The following is a 25475-nucleotide window of genomic DNA, read 5'->3' as shown; positions in this document are numbered from 1 at the left end:
TTTCTGTTTTATCTTCTCTTTCTCTCTCTTGATTTCTGCCTATTCTGCCTATTTCTGCCTATTCTCAACTAGATTAAGTAATTGAGGACTGGAACCACATCTGTATTGTTTGCCATTTGTTCTCAAATGTTTATTGAATGAGTGAACAATGTGAAAAACATCTATTCTCGGAGTGATATCTGAAGAAACAGAACATCTAGACTCAACAATTCTCAATTTTAAACAATAGCTCATTCTTATCACTCATCACTTAATGTAATTTTGACATGAATCCCATGTAGAAAATAATGTTTATACTCACTAGTGTATCTTATGACTTTATATCATTTGTGTATGTGAACAGTGGCTCCAGCTGGCACTGCTGCTTTGAATTTTTCTAACCTTTAAGGCACACAGTGAGGCCTAAGAATGAGCAGTGTCAGAAAACAAAGGCTATCCCTCAACACCAAAACAATGACTGAAGCAGAAAATTCATTTAACCAACTGATTCCTCCTCCTACAAGAATGTACTATTTAAGGAACAAAGCACCTGGTTTGACAATTTGAAAAGAAAGTTGACTGGTGTCTTTAATATGATGTTGATGCAGCCTGTATAGAATTTCAGATACAATCTAAAAGTTAGGAACTAACGCGAGAATAGAATGTGAAAAGCAAACCTCTTCCAGTAAGACAGGTAAACCAAGTCGGATGGAATTTTCAAGAATTCGTAAGAAATTACTATCTGTAAGCTTAATGATCTTTAAACCACTTTTGCTTTCCTTGTTCCTTATCCAACGGTTTGCCTGTATGAGAAAGCACAGAGCAGGGCATTTGCTTTAGAGTATGATACATGACTAGAAAGTGAAAGTTTTAAGATAAAGTTTAGAAATATTTGTTCAATCTAGAAACATTGAAAACATTTTAAAAAGGGAAAATAATCTCCTTTTCCCAATAAAAACACCTATCAAGTCCAATGTTTGTGATTCTTTTGTTCAAATTTAAAACAAATGCAGAAAAGAGTCATCTAGGAAAAAACCTGTACTTATCTTAGTATTCAGGGTTCTTTCTTGATTTTATAATGGCTCCCTTTTCTGAACCCTGGTTAGTATAATCTGACTTATGGATTTAGGGAGACAGATGATGGGATTCTAAAAATTCCAGTCAGGCTTGCTCTAAATTCCATCATACCCTGAATTCATTTTGACTTCTCAGATCTTGTAGAACTTCATGGAATGAGTTTCTGTCAATTTCTACCCTCATAGAAAACAGAGAACTAATGGCCAACCCCCTAAACATAACCAGTCAAAATCATGAATAGAGAGCACTTACACACATCCCTTCTTACTTTCTGCATCCACAAGATGAGGAACCCACACTGAAAGAGCTCTGAACTCTCCTCCGGGTCTAAATCTCTATGATCTTACAAATATGTTACAGTTCACTTTTATAACTTTTAATAGACAGATCAATATTAAACAGAACTAACTGGCTACTTTTTATTTCAAGCATTTGTTACACACCTGATCTTGGGGATCAATCATCAAAGGCCATCGTCTCCCTTGAGTAACCAAAATGCCATTTTCTGTTGATGTCATGTCACGGGGCAGCCCATCAGTGTTCCATTGTCGTATTTCATAGGGATCTCCAAGAATGTTAATGAGATTAAAGGAAGGATCAATTGGGATGTCCAGAGACTGGCAGTCCTGGATCCAACACTCTATAAGCTGAACAAGGAGGAAAACTTACATGTATGGAGTCAGGAACATTCAGTTAACAAGGGCACACAGAAAACATGAAGGGCGGAGGAAACCAGTAAGTTATGGTTTGGACACGAAGTGTCCCCCCAGTGACTAATGTACCAGAAATATGGTATCCATTTTAGTAAGAGAACTGTAACCTAATCAGTAGATTAATCTATTAGAGGGTTTAATAATTTGAAAGATTACTGGGTGGTACTTGTAGGCAAAGGGGGCATGGCTGGAGGAAGTAGGTCACCTGGGGTGAGTCCTTGGGGATTATATTCTATCCCTGGACCCCTATGCTCTTTCTCTGCTTCTTGGCTGCCATGAGCTAAGCAACTTTCCACCACCATGCCTTTCTGCCATGAGGTTTTGTCTCACCTTAGGCCCAGAGCCATGGAATTGTCTGATCAAGGACTAAGCCTCTGAAACTATGAGCCCAAAATAAACTCTTCCTCCCCTAAGTTGTTTTTGTTTGGTACTTTTGTTACAGCGATGAAAAGCTGTATGTTAATACAGTGTCTGGAACAGGTAGGCCCTACTAGTCTCCACAGACATCTTGGAAACAGAATATCCAAAAAAATGGACTAAAAATCAGAGGAGACCAGGTGCTAGAATTAAATAATTAACTATGCATTTGGCATATCACTCTCTTTGTCTGGACCCCAGTTTTCTCATATGTAAATGATTGGGTTGTTATAGTAATTTTCAACCAGGGATTTATTGCCTCTCTTTAGAGAATTTGGAAGCATGTGGAGAAGTTCAGGTTTATCATAATGATTGTGGGTGCTATTGGAAGTATTTCATAAAAATAACTATAGAATCCTTCCCAATATCTTTTTCCTGGAAAGTGCAGGAAGAGGGGAATTTTATTCTCTGATAATTGAGAAGTTTATTTTTTCATAAAGACGAAAGCCCAAGAAACCTCAAATTAATCCTGCTTCCTCCCATTCCCAGTCCTCTGAGCAGTACCACTTTAGGACACCATATCCTGGTTGATTTGACATGCCACTTCTGACCATAAGGGTAAGAGACTCACTGTCTCATTTCCTTCCCCTAGGTTCCTGTGCTGCTTAAGTGGTGAACAGCTTTCTAAGGCCAGAGAAGGAAAGGGAGAAATATGTTAAGAAAGCCTAGAGGTGGACCAATGGGACAGAGGGAGTGCTGTGGGACATATAAATTTCCACTCTGTCAAATTTCCATAGTAGAAAGCCTCCATTTGAACTCAGAAAAATGAACCCTTCCTCTGCCCCCTCCAGTTTCAGCTGCTTCTCACCACTCTTTACAGAAAGGAGGTTTACTCACTGATTGCCTGAACTGGGCCGTGAAAGCCCCATAATAAGCCACACAAGCCGCTGCTATAAACACGTTCCCAATGATGTTTGATATCTCCTCCTGAAATTTTTCTATGCTTTCTTCCCATCGAACCTGCTCATCTCCTAATGCAGCTGTTAGCTTTCCAGCACGTACCAGACGTGCTTTTGTCAGGGCCATATTCTTTGCTAGAAAATATTAAGAATCTCAGGTTATTCAATATTTTACTAAACTATTAAATGTTTATACATTTGTTTTGGTTTGTAGCAGAATTAGGATTATTTAGCTAATGATAGCAATAAATGGCTAAGAAATCTCATACCAATTCAACATTATTTCCCATTTCAGAACCAAGTCAAAGTTTGATTTGTCCATTCCAAGAGCTCTTTTTGATGCTAACATTACTCTGAAGATGATGTTCTCAGTGCCCTGTAGCATTAATTTTCTAGATAAAATATCTGTTGCTCTGAGTTTTAATGCAACATGCTCCAATAAGTTATGTTCAGATATAGGATGTTGAATATTTACAATATATGCAGTTTTTCTCATTTTATACTAGGAAGTTAATGAAAGAATTCCAATGGAAATGTATTCTATATGTTGACTAAAAGCCAGTGTCAGATTGCCTGAAAAATTCTGAACTTTTAAAAATCGGTCATTTATTACCAATGCAAATTTTATGAATTACTTACCCAAACTTTCTTTTTCATTCACACCTTTGTCATATTCATCTTGTAAAGCCTGTATTTGATCTTCCACTTGTCTTAGTAAAGCTTGCTTTTCTTTTAGGGTAGCCATTGTAATATCAAGTTCAGCCTAATAAAATCAAGCAAATATTTAAGAACAGGCCCACAAAGAAGGCTGAATTTGCCCATTTATAATAAAGATCTATTTTTATGTTCCTTTTATCATGTTTCTAAATATTTTGACATGATACACAAAGTTAAAACATTTACTGAGTAAAATACAAGAACAGAGCCAATCTAGACCAAACAAAAAGTCCAACAAAATTAGTCATAAAAGGAGTAGAGAAACAGATGTGTCAAGCATTTGAGATGAATAAATTACTACAATGGATATTAGTTTTAAATGATAAAATAAATATTCTAGCAATAATGAAAAGTAACTTTTCCTACTAGTTCTCTGTATCAGGGTGTGTGAACTGTGGCCTGTAGACCACATCTAGTTTGATGCTTGTTTTGTATAGTCTGTGAACTAAGAAAGCTTATTACATTTTGTAATAATTGGAAAAAAATCAAAAAACAATTTTTACATGTGATACTTGTGTGAAATTGGAGCTCCGTTGTCCTTAAATAAAGTTATATTGGAACACAGTCATACTTATTTATGTATTGGTAATGGTTGTTTCTGTGGGGCAACAACAGAGTTAAGTACTTGTAACAGAGATCACATTGCCCATAATAAAATTGAAATATTTAGCCCACCAATTGAAATATTTACTATCTCGATCTTTAAAAAAAGTTTCTATTAGTGGATTATAGTTACATATAACAATGAGGTTCATTTTGACATATTCCTAAAAGCATATAACATGGTCTGCTCCATTTCAATCTGGATTTTCATAGGAAAATTTTGCTTATGCCTGTTCTCTATTCACCATACTTTTAGTAATCTGCTCCTCTAAATGATCATTCTTTGTTCTTCTTGGGAAGACTAAAGGACCTCACACATGATTGTGAGTTAAGCTGGTTCTAAAATCTTAGTTGACACCATCAGGCGTGGGAGTATTTAGCAAAAAGAAATGTAGATTATCAGATGCTAGAGCTAGAAGGCACTTCAAAAACATTATGGACATAATTTCTCTTTTTTTTCAGATGAATTATACTAAGGACTTATCTTCTTTTAATGCTGGAAGAAGCCTGAATTTAGAGAAAAGTTAAAAAATAAGAAAACCCGCCAACTATTATTTGAAACAAAAGTTAATTTTCAAGTGCTGTTACTATCTATATTGTGTAGGATCAATGTGGCATTACAAAGAGAGCTTAGATGATTGATGATGATGGCTTTTAAGTTTATGGAAAAATCATAATATGGGTAAATATACCTGGGCAGCACGGAGTTTTTGTCTCTTTGGTTCCACTTCCTTGACTACTCGAGAGTACAAATCCATCGCTCTTACCCACATGCACATGGATTTACAAGCTTTGGACACTTTTTCTACTTTTTCAGGAACAAAATCAGGATTATTAATATACCTTTGAAGCTTTGCCAATATTTGAGGCTTTATGTTTTCCTTATCATACTCTAAAAGCCTTCTTAGGAAGTTAGAATCACCAAGAAGTTGCTTTGCTGTGGGCCAATCAGGCCTGAAAGATAGACATATAATTTAACGTTATAATCAAGTAATATAAAAACAATAGAGATGTATTCTTCTGAGAACATTACAGTATCATCCCAATAGATGAGTAGTTTTAATCTCAGTACTATAATCCCAGTAATTGGTAGTTACATGCATCACTCCATACAACCTAGATTTGGTGGAGGAAGAATTATAAAATAATAGAAAGTGGAATTCACATTTCATCTCTTTTGCCTAGTTTCAACCCTTAAAAAATCTCTTGCTAGGCTGCCAAAAATATCTCCTTCTAAGTGAAACTTAGGTCTGTTGGTCAATCTTGCTCATTAGAACTTTTACCACATTGGTCTTTCTGCTGTGAAAATCTGATTAGGTAAATGTTCAATGATTCTCAGTTCCCACTGCAAACAGAAACTATCTGTGCTCTGCAGAGATCCTTGAGATCTACCATTGTACCAACCTGAGGGTCAATAGAGAAGCCTGGTGATTAAGGTTTCTTATGGTGCTTTGCTCAGTTTTACACAGAAAGGTTCCTTATAACATAACTTGTTTTGAAAAAAGGATTGTATTACTAAAGAATATTTGAAAACCGTATCTTTAAGATAAAATTTGGGTTGCCTGGTGTAGCATACAAAATTTCTCATGATGTGATCACTGGCTTTTTATTCAGCCCCAACCCATTTCATGAACATCATAGGTACCTGAGCTCTCTTCACAAATAAAAACTGCACATCATTTCCCAAAAGACCTGCATGTATCTCTCCACTAGATTTCTACATCTTATAGGGAAAAACATATCTTCTATCATATAGCACAAAATAAATGTTGAAATAAAATGGTTGGTGAATCAATTTGTTGAATGGTCAACCAAATTAATGAGAGGTTAGAGAAGAGACTCAACAAACATATCTACAAATACAAAAATATGAAAGTGGAGAAAAACAGTAAAGAAATACTACCAGACCAGCTAATAATACAAGCTTCTGTATTACTCACTTGGCATTCAAGAGAATGGAGATTGCTTCCATTACAGTCATGACCATATCTGGGGGCTTTGTAAAAACCCTGATTTCAGCTATATCTGCTTTATCTAAGGAATCCAGTGCTTTATTGGCAGCATCAAGTGCAGGCAGTGCTTCTTCAAGGTCTCTCTGAGCATCATCTGCTATTGCTTGGGTTTCTTCAGCTTTCACTTTTGCTGTTGCTTCATCTTCTTGCACAATACTACGAACCTAACCATTGAAATGTGACTGCTTAAGTGGTCTCATTACATGTTGAACACTCCTAATCTAAAAATCCCAAATCTGAAACTTTTTGAGCACCAATATCATGCCATAAGTGGAAAATTCCACAAGTGACCTCATGTGATGAACCATTGGCAAAATGTAGGCACACTAAAAAATTATACAAAATTATCTTTGGGTTATGTGTATAAGGTGTGTATAAAACAGATGAATTTTGTGATTAGACTTGAGTCCTATCCCCATGATATATCATTATGTAAATATTCCAAAATCTGGAAAAATCCAAAATCCAAACTGTTTCTGGCCCCAATCATTTTGGACAAAGGATATCCAATCTGTGTTTGAATTCCAATGTTTTATATTTTTGTTTGTTTATTTTGCTTCTGTGGATTGAACTCAGGGGTGTCTTACCCCTGAGCCACATCCCTAGAAGCCTTAGCTTCCTGAGTTGTTGGAATTACAGTAATGTGCCACCAAGCCTTGCTGAATTTCAATGCTTTAAAACAAAGTCAGTAATAATGAGCTGTATTTATCTTTTGGATTAGATTAATGATGAAAGGAATTAGCTAGATTACATTTGATGCTCTTCTGTGTTCACCACATACCATGTTGACAGCACTAAAGGGATAAAATTATTATATAGCAAGCAGTTTCTTCTAAGAGCTGCCTTTATATGAAGGTGATATTTTTCTCAGAACCCGTTCTGTCCCACTCACTGAACTACATCAATTCTTTGGGACAGAACCAGGCTGATTCGGTAAAGAGAGATTGTTTATAGCTTAAAAACAATACTAAATTGGTAGAAAAAACAGTATTGCCAAAACTACTTATTTTAATGATACTATTAGTGACACCTAATTATTTGAATGACATATAATAAAACAATCTGATCATGGATCACTCTGTATAAATGATTAATTATTGACCAAAGACTTCTCACCTATACTGTCAGGTAATATGTCGTACCTGATCAGCACTTTCTTGATCCACTGCTAATTTTTCCATCAGGGTTTCAACATCATGTGATTTTTGTAAAAGCACAGGTTCTAGAGCTGAAAGTTCTAATTTCATATTATCTACTAGTATGTTTGTTTGTAGTAGCTTGGTGAGACCATTCTTCACCCGATCTCGTGCCTAAATGACAACAAAATTTTCTATTATAATGAGCATTATAAGCTACGTGTTTACTAGCCTCTATTACTCATAAATTAGAATTTTACATCTACAGAATTAGTGCATCAGTTTGTAATATTTCAACTTGTGGAAATTTTTGCAATTTGGAAAGTCTTCAGGTAACAGAACTCTAGAAAATGGCTATGACATTTACCACAATGAGTGTGGATACATGTCCCCTGGCCACAGCTATGGGACATCACATCACTGGACTGTGACTCACGAGGGCAGTGACCACATTGCATTATCCTCATTCCTCATAGTAGCATGTTGAATAAGCGAGGTAAAGGTTCAGACAGGGATACCTAGAGGCCTGGGAGCTTGTTTGCTCAGGGCAGATGAGCGGGGCTGAGACTCCAGGGAGACAAGTCCCATACGCCTAGCTCTGGTTTCTGTATCTGAATCTTACTCCCCAGAGGTAAAAACTTTTGATTTATATCAAAATGGCTGTATGTGATAGAGGAGACACCTAGGAAGAACCATTTATTGAAGATAAGTCAGAAAGATTGGTTCAAATAGGCAGTTTTCAAAAATATCTGTTATTTTACAAGAATATGAATTTTATGAGGTAAAAAATCATTTGAAAGACATTTTAAAAAGCTAATGGGAAATGCTTCCATTTTTTCAGGTCATGTTAATGGTCAGATGGTGATGATAATGGCAGTCACTATGTTTTGAGCATCTCACATATTTCTAATCATAGTGTAAGTACTTCATGAACAATGTCTTATTTAAATTCCAGAGCAATCCAAGAGGGAGCTTAAGATATTTTAAAACTTATTTCCTAGTAAACCTTAAAGAAATTATATAACATGCTCAAGGTTGCCCTGCAACAGCAACCTAGTTGCATACAGCTTGGCAGACACTAAAGTACTTGGCACAGGTTAGACCACTAATACCTTATCTTTATTGCTTAACACAAAGTTTCCCCCCATATTAAATACTGCAGAGATGACCAAATCTCTGCTTAACTTTGATGCTGTTACTATGTTCCTGTCATTTTACTGAGACAAGGATACTTATGTAAATGATAGAAGGAAAATATAAATATCCCAGAGGGAGCCCTTCAACTGAGAGCACAGGACCCTTTTGGGGCCATATTTCAGGTTGTCAAGGTCACAGGACCAGATGAATAGAGTTCTGGAATTTAGGACAGGTACACAGATCTTCCACTCACTCCCAAAAGTTTTCAGTTCAAGCAAGAAAACAAAAAATTAATGGACTGAAACATACTGAAATTAACTGCTTCTTTTTCTCAGTCAGCATAGTCAGGTAGAGATTGATGAGCTCCAGGTAGGAGGTGGGCGTTGTGTAGTATCGGCGGCGGAGCTCGGTGTAATAGCGGTCTGCTGTTTGGGAGACACTCAAGTGAACATTCACACACATGAGGGAAAGCTTTTCTTTCAGTTCATCATTTCCGGTGTCAACAGTTGAGAAAAATGTCTTTGACACAGAAAGAAGTGCTTCTCTGGGCCACTGTAAACGAAGAAGCAATCTGGAAAATCTATTGGTCATTTCAACAACATGCAGAGTAACAAGAAAACTATTTCTCTGGAACTTTTTCTTGCCATGTCCCTCCTTTCAGCAAGTTATCTCTTATACCTGTTTCTAGTGCTTAATGAACTGAATGGCTCTCTCTGTTCATTACAAGACAGGCCTGATTCTACATTTGCTAACAGTGTGTTCCCAGGACAGTGTCAGTTATAACATATTTCTTGATTGAACAAATGACTCGGTTTTTTTAGAATTCCATGGACATAGTCATCTGTTATGAGGACCTCATGTTCTCACTCTATTTATTATACAGTTGTGATGTCAGGTCCATCATTGTAGTCACAGTCCTGCACACATCTCAGCTCCTTGGCACTTTTCTTATTTCTTTGAGCTTGTCTGAATCTTAGTAAAATGCAACTCTCTGTTATTCAATGCCTGCAACTGAGCAGCTGTCGCTGGCTAGAGAAAAAACAAAACAAAGCAACCACCACCACCACCAAAAAAACACAGTCATGTTGATGGGCTTCACATTAAATTTACAACTAACTTCTTAATACAGCCCAAAATTTCTTCTAAATTTTCTAATACTTTGGTTTTATACTCTCCTAAGTGAGCATTTCATATCTTACTTGACTTCCTTAGACTGCTCAGGCTGCCTTCTCAGCTGATAACTTTGTTTTCCCTCACCACACACACAAGAAGAAGAAAAGAAAAGAGAAGAAAAGGAAGGAAGGAAGGAAGGAAGGAAGGAAGGAAGGAAGGAAGGAAGGAAGGAAGGAAGGAAGGGAAGGAGGGAGGGAGGGAGGGAGGGAGGGAGGGAGGGAGGGAGGAAGGAAGGAAACAAATCCAATGAGCTCTTACCTCTGTGTCCTCCTGCCACCTGGGTCTGTACCCCCTGTCCCATTACTCAGGGCAGAGTTCATGCTCTCTGCTCAAGTCAACCTCTTAATTGATGACTCAATTATTTACTAAAGGACATTAGTTCCACATACTTAACATTGTATACTATATCATCAATGAATTTCTGTTTTTCTGGAACATTTTCATCTTCATCACACACACATGCTGCTTATATTTCTCAGTCAAAAACATTTCATTCTTGAGCTCACAAACCTCTCTTTCACCCTCATTTCTCTGCTTTCATTTTGATAAAACTTCCTGAAGTTGTTGCCTATTATCACTGTCTCTGATTTCTCTCCCCTCTTCTTTCTTAAACCCTTTCCCCTACCATCCATTGACACAGCTCTTGTCAAGATTACTGATAACTTCTGTACTGCTAAATTCAAGATCTCTTCTTTCTTCATAAGTTATTTTGTCTTTTTCTAATTGTCATTGTCATCCCTTATATGAATAACTTCCTAGTAGCTTTTAAAATTAATTCAAGTATTGTGAATTATTCTCAATTTTAACTCCTTTAAAATCTCTTCTCAAAGAACTGTCAAAGGGTGTTACCAACCTGGACAAACCAGTCAATTGTGCAGCAGTTCACAAGGGATGGGAACATTCGGCATCGGGACCGAAAGGCCTCTCCAACTGGGCTCATGCAGAGAACAATGTGCAGTTTTTGACGGACTCTGCTGATAAAGTACTGAAATACCTGAAAAAAGCAACAATATTTTTCAATTTAAAATAAGGATGAAACAAAAATGAAAATAAGTGTTGGCTAATGCATCTGAGGTTAATGCATTATTAACTTAAAATGCTAGCACAGTAGATATGTGAATTACTGTGTTGAACATCCATTCCAACTCCTCTCTCTTACAATTGGAAAGATTAAAAATGATATTTTGTGGACTTCATTTCATCTAGGGTTCTGCAGGTGATTTAAGTTCTCCTCATTGGTATATTTGAGGAGAAAGATATGAGAAATAATAGCCAAAAAGTTGAAGAAGATGCAGATAGAAAGGAAAAGACTGGGGTAGATGAATGAAATCATGGTGTTGGAGAAATGGAGATGGATGGCAGGTAGATTGTTCCCAACAGAGTTAGAGAAAACACATTTCTGTTTCAATTGTGCATAACATTCCGATAGGCAAGGGGATCAAAATTACCAGAACATGCCCACCAGCACTTCTCAGGAAGGACACTGTAGGTGCGAGAAACAAAATCGTATTTAAAGAAGAGTAGGGGAAACTGTCCAGTTTGAACAAGACTATGACCTCTATAGGGCAGGAGGATTTTTGCTTTCTGCTTCTATCATTTTTTGTTTTTTTGAAGGTTGATGAATCTACACTTTAGACCATAGAAAATAAAATGCAGAATTACAAAGAAAGCTAATTATATTGAAGAAATGCCATTCATAGATCCCATAAGAGGTTTTGGGGATTGTTAAATAAAAGGTTACGACAACGTTTTTGTTTAGAAAGTCATGTAACTGTTCTTGCATGTCCTACCTCATCTCTGTTCCCCTCAGAAATTCCAACTTCTTTGGCTTTTGGTCTGGTGGCTGCTAACACGTGCTCCAGTTCATCCTTTTCAAATAAATTAGGTACTTCACCCGAATTCAGGATGTTATTTATATCTTCTAGGAATTCCTCCACTACAATCTATAGAAGAGAGCAGAATGATTATTATAATTCATTTTAAAGTTACTACCTGTAAATTATAAAGCAAATATTTATTCTAAAATTCACATGTTAATTTTATCTTTAGGATTATAAAAATTAGAATCCTAAAATTGTAACAAGTATATTTTAATCCTAAAATTCTAACAAGTATATTATTGATTCCTTTTCCTTATTGTTTTGTTTCTTTTTTTAAAAAAATTTTTAGTTGTAGATGGACATAATACCTTTGTTTATTTAGGTTTTTTTGTTTTAAAGTGGTGCAGGGGATCAAACCCAGTGTCTCCTGCATGCTAGGCAAGCCTTCTACCACTGAACCACAACCCAGCACCATTGTTTTGTTTCTTAAAAAGCATTTATATTTTACCTAATTGAAGTTAAACTCTATTTTTAACATCTTGTTTCTTTCAATTTCTTCTCACATTTATACTTTGCATATGTACAAATGTATACATACAAGCAATTTAGTTATAGCTGTAGCTATATAGCTATGTCTACTCTTCATTACGGTAGAACATTTGAGATTGGAACTTTCAATAGAGTGTAAGAGCTTTTTGTTTAGAGTTGAGCCAGGACAATGACTTTATCTTTGGAGCTTTAATGCTTAGAATCTTTTTTATATGAATTCCTTGATTTTTAAAAGCAATGCTAAAAATTCTATAAGAAATATTTTCATTTTAGAATAATTAGAAATATAAATAAGCAAAACTAAGAAAAATAAAATTACTCATAATCCCATGACCCAGAAATATTCTAGTCACACGCATGAGACATCTATTTAGATATATATTAAACTGAAGAGCCTCTATGGTTGATGTCATATACACATTATAAATATCTTCACATTAATGCATACATTTCTATAATACAACTTTTATTTTCTGTTTTTGTGGTGCTGGAGATTGAACCCAGGGCTTCACACATGTCAAGCAAGTGTTCTACCAATAAACAACATCCCCACGCTAGGAAATTTAATATTTTTCATGTTGCTCAATTATGTGATTATACCTGAATTTACTTATATGACTTTCTCTCTTACTGTACATTGTAATAAATATATTACAATAGATATTCTTATATATGCAACTTTGTATACAGCTGTGATTACATGTGAAAGTAATATAAAGTTTTTATCTACATATTACCAAATACCTCCCAGAAGGATTTTGCTAATATGTAATCTCCCAGTGAGGAGCAAGCAGACTTGCTTTTCCCATACCTTTGCCAGCACTACATATTATAATTTTTAACTTTTTCCAGTTGGCAAGAGCAAACCCCTAGTTTATTTATGTATCATTTTCGCTAGGGATTCAATCCAGGGCCTTTAGTATGCTAAGCCAATGCCATGCCATTTTTATTTATTTACATTTCTTTAGTTATTGGTTAGGCTAAATATTTGTTTTCAGAAACTTTTAATTCACATTCTATTACATTTTTATATTTCTTCTATTGTGTTTGCCTTTCCCTTTTTTATCTGTAATAAATATTTTTATACTAAGATATAAACTCCTTGCATGTCATAGATGGTGAAATTATTTTCCCTATTTTGTGTTTGCTCTCAATCCTTGTTACAATGTTTTAAAAATTACAAATATTTACATGTTAAATCCATCACATTTTCTAGGAGGTTTATTTTCCCTAAAGTTAAAATACCCAAGTGTAGCCTTTTCAATAGAATTGAAGATCAATTAGCTTGGCTATTTTAGATATAAATGTAATCTTATTTTAACTTTAGAGTTAATCTGGCCCCAAACAATCCTTGTTTTCTACTTTTCCTGGGCAATGTATATTTTTCTAACTGATTTTACTTAGGGAATTATTTTCTTACATGTACTGCTAAAGAAAGAATTTATTACCTTTTGCTATCTTTGTCCTTTCCATTGAAGAATAGTTAAAAATTTCTCAACCCCACTATTATGTATAACTGTTATGTACTAATAAAAACATAAAAAACACAAAAGTTTCTCTTTAACCTTCGATCATAATTAGAATTTGCAGGAGGATACTTGGTAAGATAAATAAAAATATATTATAAAACCCTTTTGTAAAGTATAGGGAATCTGCTGTCAGAGACAATAATCCTCTGAACTTCATCCTACGACCTGTTCAAAGCACATGCTGCATTGTAACACTCATACACCTCCTGTTCTTAAAAGTGGGCTTTTTAAGACGAATAATATTATGGCATTTGTGAATAAATGGATGGAATTGGAGAATATCAGGCTAAGTGAAATAAGCCAATCCCAAATAACCAAAGGCCCAATGCTTTCCCTGATAAGTAGATGATGATATATAATGGGAGTGGGGGTGTGGAGTGAGAAAAGAATGGAGAAACTTTAGATTATGTAGAAGGAAGTGAGAGGGAGGGGATATGAAGAATGGTGGAATGAGACAGACATCATTACCCTATGTGCCTGTATGATTACATGAATGGTATGAATCAACATTGTGCACAATCATAGAAATGAAAAGATGTACACCATTTGTGTACAATGAATAAAAATACAATCTGTAAAAATAACAAATAAATAAATAATTAAAAAATAAGTAAATATGTACCTGGGTGTCTGTGAAAAGGAAAACCATATTTTTATCCTCTACACCAGCCATTTTGTACAACTTCCTCAGGTCATCATGAAAAGTATCATAATTATATCCACGGCTAAGTTCGATCTGCAAACATTTGTAACCACATATATGAGCTGCAAGTCTAGTAAGAGACTGCTTTCCTGTGCCTCCTACTCCCACGAGCAGGGCATTGCCTCTTTCCTGACGGATCATCCGGGCAATTCTGTAGAAAGTAAAGTAGAGAAAGATTGATTTCAAGATCACTGACATGGCCTCTGCTCAAAAGGCCGCCCTAATGAAGAATGCTGGTAGCCAATACAGCAGAATGCCACAAGGAAAGAACAGGTTACTCTGAGGCTCACAGTTGGGTGAACCGTACTGTGGGGCTTTTCCCTTTTCCATATGTCTGCCATTCCCTACAGGCTGGTGGCTTTCTTCCATAGACACATGGATTTAAAATGAAGTCAAATTTCTTTTCCCTTTGTCAGAGTGTAAAGGATTTCATCAGGGACCAGACAGATATAGGCTACAACTCAGGTGAACCATTACATCAGCAAGCCCAGTTCTACATTTAAAAGGATGAGCAAGCATAAAAATCATTGGACCTATGAAAAGACACCAGAGTTCTGAAAGAGAAATCAATGGGAACAATTACTGCAAGATACACAAAAGTTTAGAAATTCATGTTAAAAATTTCAAAAAGCACTGTAATCATGACATTATTATCCTAAGCACTTAAAAGGAGTAAATAAAATACAGGTTTAAGAAAAATTGGAGAGATAGCAAATCTAACCTCTAAAAAGAAGACCCCAGTGGAAGATATACAGGACAGGTACCATGGGAAAGAGAATATATTGGATATGAAAAATGAAAAAAAACCCAAACTTAGAAAAGGGAATGAAAAAGAAATCCATACATTGATAGCTTTCTCAGTGCATTCTGTCCTAATGACAGAACAATCCTTAGAAAGGAAGCCAAAGCATAGATCCTTCCCCAAATACATCCTTTTCCAGTGACAGTCAATGGGACCCTGAAGGGAAAGAGATAAACACTGAACAATGATCCCAGACCCTTCATTCTTCTCCAAGTAAAAATATTGCCCAGTTAAAAAAAATAAATTCTCACAAACCTATTTCCTGAGTGCCCAAACTGATATGCTCACTAGACCACTCCTTAAAATAACCTATATAAACCCAGGTCCTTTCTTTGTTCAGTGGCTCATTTTCCACCCAATAAGTGGGTCCCAGAGTCATTTTATGCCTGCATCCCCTGTTCTGGTGTGAAACTTCATTTCTGAATAAACAGCTGACATGATTCATGATGTTTGTGTCTTGCCTGGTCTTTTTGTGCTAACAGAATAGAACATGCTCAAGGGATGTACTCAGAGTTCAGAGAAAAAGAGAGTGACATGAAAATGATGAGAGGAAAATAAAAGACAAGAAGGATAAATCTAGGAGGAAAAATGGGATCCCAGAGGCCACTTAATAGGAAGTACAGAAGGAGAGACAAGAGGGAACAGAACTAATACAATAGTGACTGAAATAATATAAGAGGTTTGAGGTGAGCCCACAAATTCAATGGAGCAGAGCAACTGAAGGTCAGGAGAGGAAATCAAATAGGAGATATATAAATAAATATTATAGTAAATAAATACATGTAAAACATTTATGTTACACAAATATATAATATAAATTCACATATAAACACATCATTGTCTGGGAACATATTTCCCGTTGCTGTGCACAGACTTATAATTTATATGGGCCGATCCACTGAATGTACCACCACAAATCATATAGGAAAAGATAGTATTTATTAAGACATATAAAGCATATAAAAAAGGAAAACCATCCCAGGTAGCATACCAACTCAGCACTGAAGAGACATCACGGGCATTTTGCAGCATACACAACCAAAGAAAGCAGTCTTGTCACCTTTGAGTACTTCTCATATCTCTTAAATACACTGGAGTAAACATATAATGTTATTGTCTGGAGCCACTGGGCTCAGTGCCATTAGTACATTTGGTCTCCAGACCTGGATCTGGCCAGGAGCCAGGCCTTGAGAGCAGAAACCAGATGTCTTTAAGTTTTTTGTTTTTTTTTGTTCTTGGGCAGAGAGCTTGTCTGTCCTTGATCAGGGGCACTGCCAGACCACTAAGTTTCTCAGGCAAGTTGTTTACTCCTTGCCCTGATTTCACTTTTTGAAAGCACTCTTAAACAAGACTCCATTTTTCTCTACAGTCATAGAGATCTATATATTAGATATAAGTGAAATGTTTTGTGAACATCTTTACAGAAATAATAGATTACCTTCAAAGAAATAAATAATTTTAGGCTGGCCTCCATCATCTATTCTATAAGATGTCACTTTACAAGGTAATAGTTAGAGGTAAACATCATGCTATGGGGTCAGAGACTAAATTATCTGCAAATCCTTCCTAAAAGATTCCTTGTAGATATACAGAAATATGAATAAAATAAAAAAATACAAGAAAGGGAAATCACTATAAAAGTGAGCAGTATGTATGAGAGTTAAGTCTATATGGTATAAGTAGATAAAAAAGGAGATGATAATATCAATAAATTCTCAAAAGAAGAAGGAAAATGTAAAAATAATTCCTTAAAAATTATCATTGCTGAAAACTTCAGATTGGATCAGCAGGAGTAGAAATCATGGGAGAAATGAAAAAGTAAGTTGAAACTTTTTTTTCTTTTTTTTTTTTTACAAGTCTCTATCTAGTTTTATTCATGATGCTGATAATTGCAGAAAACTAGATTCAAATGTTTTAGAATTATAATAGCTTTATTAGTTTTAAAACTACAAATAACATGGTCACTGTAACCCATGACAGAAGACCACTGCCCACCTTTCCTACAGATAAGCTCCATAAGGGCCTGGATGTTGGTCAATTCTCTATAAGAATAGTGCATAGCATGTGGTAGATGCTTCATAAATTATCTACATTCAAAAGACCAACTTGTAGAGACTTTAAGAGCTGTCAGATAAAGAACACTGATTAGTTATCATGCACCATCATCCTTGGTGGCAGGGTAAAGGAGCACAAGGACTTATTTAAAAAGTGCTTCTTCAGGACAAAGCCCAGACTCTTAGACATTACTCACTTCAGAATCAAGTTTTCAAATTTGTCTCCTCCATATAGTCTATCCTGTTCTTTAGGCAGGTCTGCTCTTTCCACAACCAGAACATCTCGATAACATTGCTTTGTCTAGACCAGGGGTCAACAATTTATGGAGTGTAGGTAAAATCCTGCCCCTGAACTGTGTGTGTTCTATGACCTAAGAGCTAAGAATGATTTTCAAATTAAAAAAAAAAAAAATGATTGGGGGTGGGGAGCAAAAGAACTGTAACATATCATGACTTGTGAAAATCATGAAATCCAAACATTGATGTCTATAAAGAAAGATTTGTTGAAACATAGCCAAGCTTATTCATTACTGTCAGTGACTTCTTAAACATTACAATGGCAAAGTTGAATAGTTGTAGCAGGGGCTGTATGACCCATGGAGCCTAAAATATCTGGCCCTTTGCAAAAGACATTTGTTAACTTCCTTCCCCAGAATCTTTTGCCAACTCCTTCCCTAGAACACAGAAGATTCATAGGCACCATTTTTATTGCTATGTCTCTATTACGGTGCACATCTAAATAGATCATCCATTTGCTAATTTCTCTTTAGTTACCCATGTAAGTATAAAATTGAGGGATGAATAGATATATAATAACTTTTTTTCAATATCATACAAGTGTTCTAAGTGGATGGATATTGTAAAAATCTTGCTTGTCATGCTTTTCTTGTTTCATGTACATTGTTACTCATGGTAATTTGATTATTTCTATCTGGGATTATTGGGGACAAATAACATGTCTATCCTGCTTCCCAGGAAATTTACATTTATATTCTATGTAATATAGCATGCAAGAGATGAATCTCCTAGTCAATGGCTTATTTTTTTTATTGGATCTTTTTAGTTGTACATAACATTAGGATTCATTTTGATATAATTATAAAAGCATGGAATATAATTTGCATCAATTCAGTTCCCAGTACTTCCCCTTTCCCTCCCCCAGTTCCCTTCTCCACTCTACTGATCTTTCTGCTATTTACTTAGTTTTTTAAAAATTAGTGTCTTGTGGATGGTGAGTCACTGTTGTATATTTGTATATATAGGAAAGTTGTCAGATTCATCCCACTGTTCATCTCTTTTCCAATCCCTTCTAGCTTCCCCTCAATTCTCTACCTCTACTCCACTAATATTTCTCCTATATTTATGGAATTTCTTACCCTTGTCTTTTACTTTCTTCCTTATTTTTGATTAGTTCCTGCACAACAGAGAAAATATTTGAACTTTGACTTTCTGGATCTAGCTTATTTCACTTAGCTTGATATTCTCCAGTTCCATCTATTTATGAGCAAATACCATAATTTTATTCTTCTTTATAGCAGAGTAATACTCCATTATGTGTATATACCATATATTTTTAACCATTCTTCTGTTGAAGGGCATGTAGGTTGGCTCCATTGCTTGATTATTAAGATGTGTGCTGCTATAAACATTGATGTGGCTGCATCACTGTAGTATGCTGATATTAGACCTTTTGGATATGTACTGAGAGGAGGGACAGCTGAGTCATATGGTTCCATTCCTAGGTTTTTGAGAAATCTCCATACTGCTTTTCAGAGTTATGGGGACTAATTTGCAGTCCCACTACCAATGTATGAGTATACCTTTTCCCTCACATCCTTACCAACACTTATTATTGTTTGTGTTCTTGATAATTGCTATTCTGACTGAAATGAGATGAAATCTAAATATAGTTCTGATTTGTATTTTCTTAATTGCTAGACATTCTGAATATTTTTTCATATATTTGTTGGCTTTTGTCTTTCTTTTTGAAGTGTCTGTTTAGTTCTTTTGCCCATTTATTAATTGGGTTATTTGGTTTCTTTGATGTTAAGTTTTTAAAATTCTTTATGTTATGGATATTAACCCCTATCTAAAGAGCAAGTGGCAAAGATTTTCTCCCATTCTGTAGGCTCCATCTTCACACTTTTGTTTCTTTTGTTGTATAGAGCTTTTCCATTTGATGCCATCCCACTTACTGATTTTTGGTTTTATTTCTTGCCTTTTAAGAGTCTTGTTAAGGAAGTCAGTTCCTGTGCCAACATGTTGGAGTGTTGGCTACATTTTATTCTAGCTGTTTCAGAGTTTCTGGCCTAATCCTAGGTCCTGTATCTGATTTGAGTTGAATTTGTGCAGGGTGACAGATAGGGGTCAAGTTTCCAGTTTTCTCACCACCATTTGTTGAAGAGGGTATCTTCTCTCCATTGTATATATTTGGCACCTTTGTCTAGTATCACATTACTGTATCTATGTGGATATGTCTCTGTGTCTTCTACTCTATTACATTGATCTTCATGTCTATTACATTGGTGCCAGTAACCATGCTGTATTTTTTACTATAGCTCTGTAGTATAGTTTGGAGTCCAGTATTGTGATGCTTCCAGCATTGCTCTTTTAGCTCAGAATTGCTTTGGCTATTCTGGTTCTCTTATTTTTCCGAATAAATTTTAGGATTTTTTTCTAGTTCTGTAAAGGATGCCATTGGTATTTTGGTGGGGAGTGTATTTAATCTGTATAAGGCATTCTGACGATATTAATTCTGCCTATCCAAGAACATGGGAAGTCTTTCAATCTTCTAAGTGTTCTTTAATTTCTTTCTTCAGTGTTCTATATTTCTCATTGTAGAGGTCCTTCACCTCCTTTGTTAGATTAATTTCCAGGTATTTTATTTTAATTTTGGACTATTGTTAAAGGGATAGTTATTATCATTTAGATATTATATGTCCTCCAAAAGCTCATGTGTGAAATAATGCAAGAAAATTTATAGATGAAAATGGGTTATGAGAATCTTAACCTAATCAGTACATTAATCCACTGATAGGGATTAATTGGATGGTGACTGTAGGCAGGTAGGGTATGGCTAGAGGAGGTGGGTGCCTAGGGGTGTGCCTTTGGGGTATATATTCTGTCCTTGTTGAGCAGAACTCTAACTCTCTCTCCCTCTCCCTCTGTCTCTGCCTCTACTTTTTGATTGTCCATGTCCTGAGCTGCTTTCCTTTGCCACATACTTCTCCATGATGTTTTGCCTACCCTCTGGCCCAGAGGAATGGAGTTGGACATCTATGGACTAAGACCTCTGTATCCATGAGCTCACAAATAAACTTTTCCTCCTAAATTGTTCTTGCCAAGTTGTTTTGGTCACAGCTTAAAAAAAAGATGACAAAAACAGTAATTTTCCTGATTTCCTTCTCAGCGGATTCATTATTGGAGTATAGGAATGAGATTGATTGATGTGTGCTTATCTTGTATCCTGATACTTTACTAAATTTGTTTATCAGCTCTAAAAGTCTTCTGGTGAAGTTTTTTGGGTCCTTTAAATATAGGATCATGTCATCAGCAAACAGAAATAATTTAACCTCTTTTGTTTTCCTATTTGTATCCCTTTAATTTCTTTTTCTTGCTTGATTGCTTTGGTTGGAGTTTCAAGGAATATGTTGAATAAGAGTGGTGACAGTGGACACACTTGTCTTGTTTTTGGAGGAAATGCTTTTTCTCTATTCAGTATGATGTTGGTCTTGGCTTTGTTATATATAGCCTTTACAATGTTGAGGTAAGTTCCCTATCTCCAGTTTCTCCAGTATTTTAAACGTGATGGTCACTGTATTTTGTTAAAAGCTTTTTCCTGAATCTGTTGAGAAAATCATGTGATTCTTATCTTTAACTCTATTTATATGATTAATTACATTGAGTGATTTCTCTTTGCTGAACCAACCTTGCATCCCTGGGATGAAACACACTTGATCATGGTATGCTATATTTTTAATGTATTTTTATATGCAGTCTGCCAATATTTTATTAAGAATTTTTTTCATCTATGCTTATTAAAGATATTGGTCTGAAGTTTTCTTGATGTGTCTTTGTCTGGTTTTGGTATCAGTGTGATATTGACTTCACAGAATGAGTTTGGAAGAGTTTCTTTCTTTTCTATTTTGAGGAATAATTTGAGAATTGGTATTAGCTCTTTAAAGGTTTGGTAGAACTCGACTGAGAAACTGTTTGGTCCTGGGTTTTCTTTGTTGGAAACCTTTTGATGGCTGCTTCAATTTCATCACTTGATATTGATATGTTTAAGTTTTCTATATTCTAATGGTTCAATCTGGGTAGGACATATGTTTCTAGGAATTTGTCAATGTCTTCAAGATTTTCTAGTTTTTTAGAATACATATTTTCAAAATAGTTTCTGATGATACCCTGGGTTTCAGTAGTATTTATAGTGATATCTACTTTTTCATTTATAATTTGTACATTTGAGTTTTCTCTGTTTTTGTTAGTTTCAATAAAGGTTTATTAATCTTGTTTATCATTTCAAGAAACCAACTATTTCATTGATCCTTTGTACTGTTTTATATTCTGAACTTCATTGATTTTAGCTCTGATTTTAATAATTCCCTGAATTCTCCTGATTTTGGTGTTAGTTTGATCTTATTTTTCTAGGACCTTGAGGTTATTAGATTATTTATTTGGATCTTTCTATAATTTTAAGGTATGATCTCAGTGCTAAAATCTTTCCTCTTAGAACTGCCTTCATACTGTCCCAAAGGACACATAAATGTGTTGTATCATTATTCTTATTTGTTTCTTAGAATTTTTAAATTTTTCCTGATTCCTTCTACCATTTGTCATTCAAGAGTGTATTATTCTTTCTCTCAGCAAAGGAAACTATCAGCAATGTGAAGAGAGAACCTATAGAGTGGGATAAAATCTTTGCCACTCATACTTCAGATAGAGCACTGATTTCCAGAATATATAAAGAACTCAAAAAACGCTACACCACAAATACAAATAACCCAATCAACAAATGGGCTAAGGAAATGAACAGATACTTCACGGAAGAAGATCCACAAGCAATCAACATATATATGAAAAAAATGTTCAACATCTCTAGTAATAAGAGAAATGCAAATCAAAACTACCCTAAGATTCCATCTCACCCCATTTAGAATGGCAATTATCAAGAATAGAAGCAACAATAGGTGTTGGCGAGGATGTGGGGAAAAAGGTACACTTATACTTTGCTGGTGGGGCTGCAAATTAGTGCAGCCACTCTGGAAGACAGTGTGGAGAAAAAACTTGGAATGGAACCACCATTTGACCCAGCTATCTCACTCCTTGGCCTATACCCAAAGGACTTAAAATCAGCATACTACAGAGATACAGCCACATCAATGTTCCTAGCTGCTCAATTCACAATAGCCAGATTGTGCCTAGATGCCCCTCAATTGATGAATGGATAAAGAAACTGTGATACACACACACACACACACACACACACACACAATGGAATATTACTCTGCCATGAAGAATGATAAAATTATGGCATTTGCAGGCAAATGGATGGAATTGGAGAATATCATGCTAAGTGAGATAAGCCAATCTCAAAATACCAAAGGAGGAATGATCTTGCTGATAAGCGGTTGATGACACATAATGGGGGGGTGGGAGGGGGGCAAGAATGGAGGAAGGAGGGACTGTATAGAGAGAAAAGAGGGGTGGGAGGAAGGGAAAAGAAATAAAAGAATGAATCAAAAACTATTACCCTATGTAAATGTATGATTACACAAATGGTATTCCTCTACTTCATGTACAGAGAAACAAGATGTATCCCATTTGTTTACAATAAAAATAAATTTAAAAAAAATTTTTAAAAAGTGTATTATTTAATCTTCAGATGTTAGAGTAGTCTCTGTTTTATATGTTGTCCTTGGTTTCTAATTTCACTCCATTATGACCTGATAGTATGCAAGGAATTATCTCTGCTTTTTTTCCCAATATTATATTATGGTATATTTGATTTTTAATACTGAGAAGGCTTGTTTTATATATGTAGATGCACCATTGTTTAGGGTATAAATATTTAAAATCATTATATCTTCTTGTTGAATGATTCTGTTAACTAGTGTGATGGGACCTTCTTTGTCTCTTTTGATTAATTTTGGCTTGAAGTCCACTTGTCTGATATGAGAATAGCTTTGTCTGATAAGAGAATAGCTACTTGTTTATGGCTACCATTTGCAGTCTATATTTTTCTCATCCTTTTAGACTTCAGTCTTTGGGTGTCTTTGTAAGGTGATCTCTTGCAAACAACATATTGTTGGATCTTTTTAAAAATCCAATCTGAATAGCTTATATTTAATAAAGAGATCTATTCTATCAACCTAATACTGTGGTGACAACTTTGGAAGTATGTAATGGGTTAAAATTATGTGGTGCATTTATACTTTGAAAACATAGGTATTGAAGTAAAATTTTTTCCTGAATTGGGGGACTTTTATCCAAGTTACCCTAGGCCAAAACACGAAAACCAAAAACGTCGCCAACAAATGGAATGTGCTAAATTACTAAATTTTTAGTAATTACTTAATAACTAATTCTTATAATGATGCCCTTTCCTCTGCTAATCAACAATAGATGTTTAAAACCTCTTACTGATTTCTAACTATTCATCTCCAGACAAAAAGGGCAACATGTCTATGGTATTTTGGATATCTGAAAATCAAATCTCCACCATTCCATAGATGGTTTTTAAATTTCTCTTTATAATATTTTAAAAACTGAGTATTTGGTAATTCTTTTTCACAAAAGTAAGAAAGATGATAATAAATATAATGAAGTGGATTTGCCAATCATCTGGTGTATTCTCTGGGTAGTGTATCAGACCAGAGTGCTCCTGCTGCTGTTGTTATTATTATTATTATTATTATTATTATTATTTGCAGATTTTGCCTCCAGAGTATGGGAATGAAAGTTGTTAGGGGATAGTGTATGGATTTATTGCCAGTTGTATCCTGACAACTCAATGACAATCAAATATATGTCATAATGTAAACTGTGACAAATATTTTAAGCTCTTATTATCACTTAGTTCAAAGCACTTTTTATTTACCTTTCTTGTGCTTTCTTCTTTTATCTGTGAGATATTTACAAGTGTGCCATTTAATTTTTAGGTAGTTGAGAAATGGGGTTGGGGTCCTATATATTTTAAGGTGATTAATTTCTAATGTAATAAGTTTGCAAGATTTCAAATTTTAAAAAATTTCTCAAAGCTTATTTTATGACAGAATATAGTCTATACTTATTAATTTTCTACTTGTCATTTCTGTGTATAGTTCTCTATAAATAACAAATAGGTCATAACTCCTTCCAGCAAAGTGAGGGGGCTTAAAACCTCCAAATATGATTGTGGATTTTCTTTCTAGTTTTATTAATTTTTACTTCATGTATTTTGAAATTTTGTTATTAGGTACATACACATTTAGGATTTTTATATTTTCTTGAAGAAGTTACCCTATTATGGTTATGAAATTTTCCACTTTATCTCTGAAAACACTTTTTCTTGAAATTTATTTTATATTAATAGCTCTACTTCAAATTTCTCATTCTTATTTTCCCCTTCTTTTGCTTTTAACCTCTGGGCAAATTGATATTCAAAGTGTGACATATGTATAGAGCATATAGTTACTCTTTGCTTTTTACATATGTTGAACATTTATACCTTTTAATTACAATATCTAGTTCATTTGTATTTAAATTAAATATTGATATTGTTGAATAAAAAGAACACCTGACATGCAGATCTGTGGGAAATTGGGTAAATGATAGGTTTGATGATGTAATATTTTGGAAAACAGTCCTGCTGTCAGGCTCAGAGAGAAGATTGTTAGAATGCTTTTGTTGCAATTGTTCATTCTCTCATTTATCATATGGTACACAGCAACAGATTAATTTTACTGTTTGTTAACACTTTTTATTTTACAAATAAGAAATATATACATACATATGCATATATATACATATACATGCACACACACACACACACACACACACACACACACATATATAGTATCATAGACAATCTCGTAGGTATCCCCTTATGGTTTTAATGTGAAATTCTCTAACAGCAAATAATACTGGATATTTTTTAGTATGCTCATGTACCATT

At 34.9% G+C, this 25475-nt stretch overlaps 1 protein-coding gene across 1 annotated transcript in view; it reads right to left on the bottom strand.

Moving 5' to 3' along the window:
• Window positions 1-25475, bottom strand: part of DNAH6 (dynein axonemal heavy chain 6) — a 291936-nt gene that overhangs the window by 96716 nt on the left and 169745 nt on the right. The window contains 11 exon segments of the mRNA XM_079109750.1: window positions 657-782; window positions 1500-1703; window positions 3024-3220; window positions 3725-3848; window positions 5098-5359; window positions 6346-6581; window positions 7560-7727; window positions 9000-9242; window positions 10717-10857; window positions 11654-11806; window positions 14384-14615. Of these exon segments, the coding sequence (XP_078965876.1) occupies window positions 657-782; window positions 1500-1703; window positions 3024-3220; window positions 3725-3848; window positions 5098-5359; window positions 6346-6581; window positions 7560-7727; window positions 9000-9242; window positions 10717-10857; window positions 11654-11806; window positions 14384-14615 (2086 nt within the window).

Source organism: Sciurus vulgaris (genome assembly GCF_902686455.1).
Source record: "Sciurus vulgaris genome assembly, chromosome: 14".
Classification (NCBI taxonomy): domain Eukaryota; kingdom Metazoa; phylum Chordata; class Mammalia; order Rodentia; family Sciuridae; genus Sciurus; species Sciurus vulgaris.
This window is presented reverse-complemented; position numbering and strand designations above follow the sequence as displayed.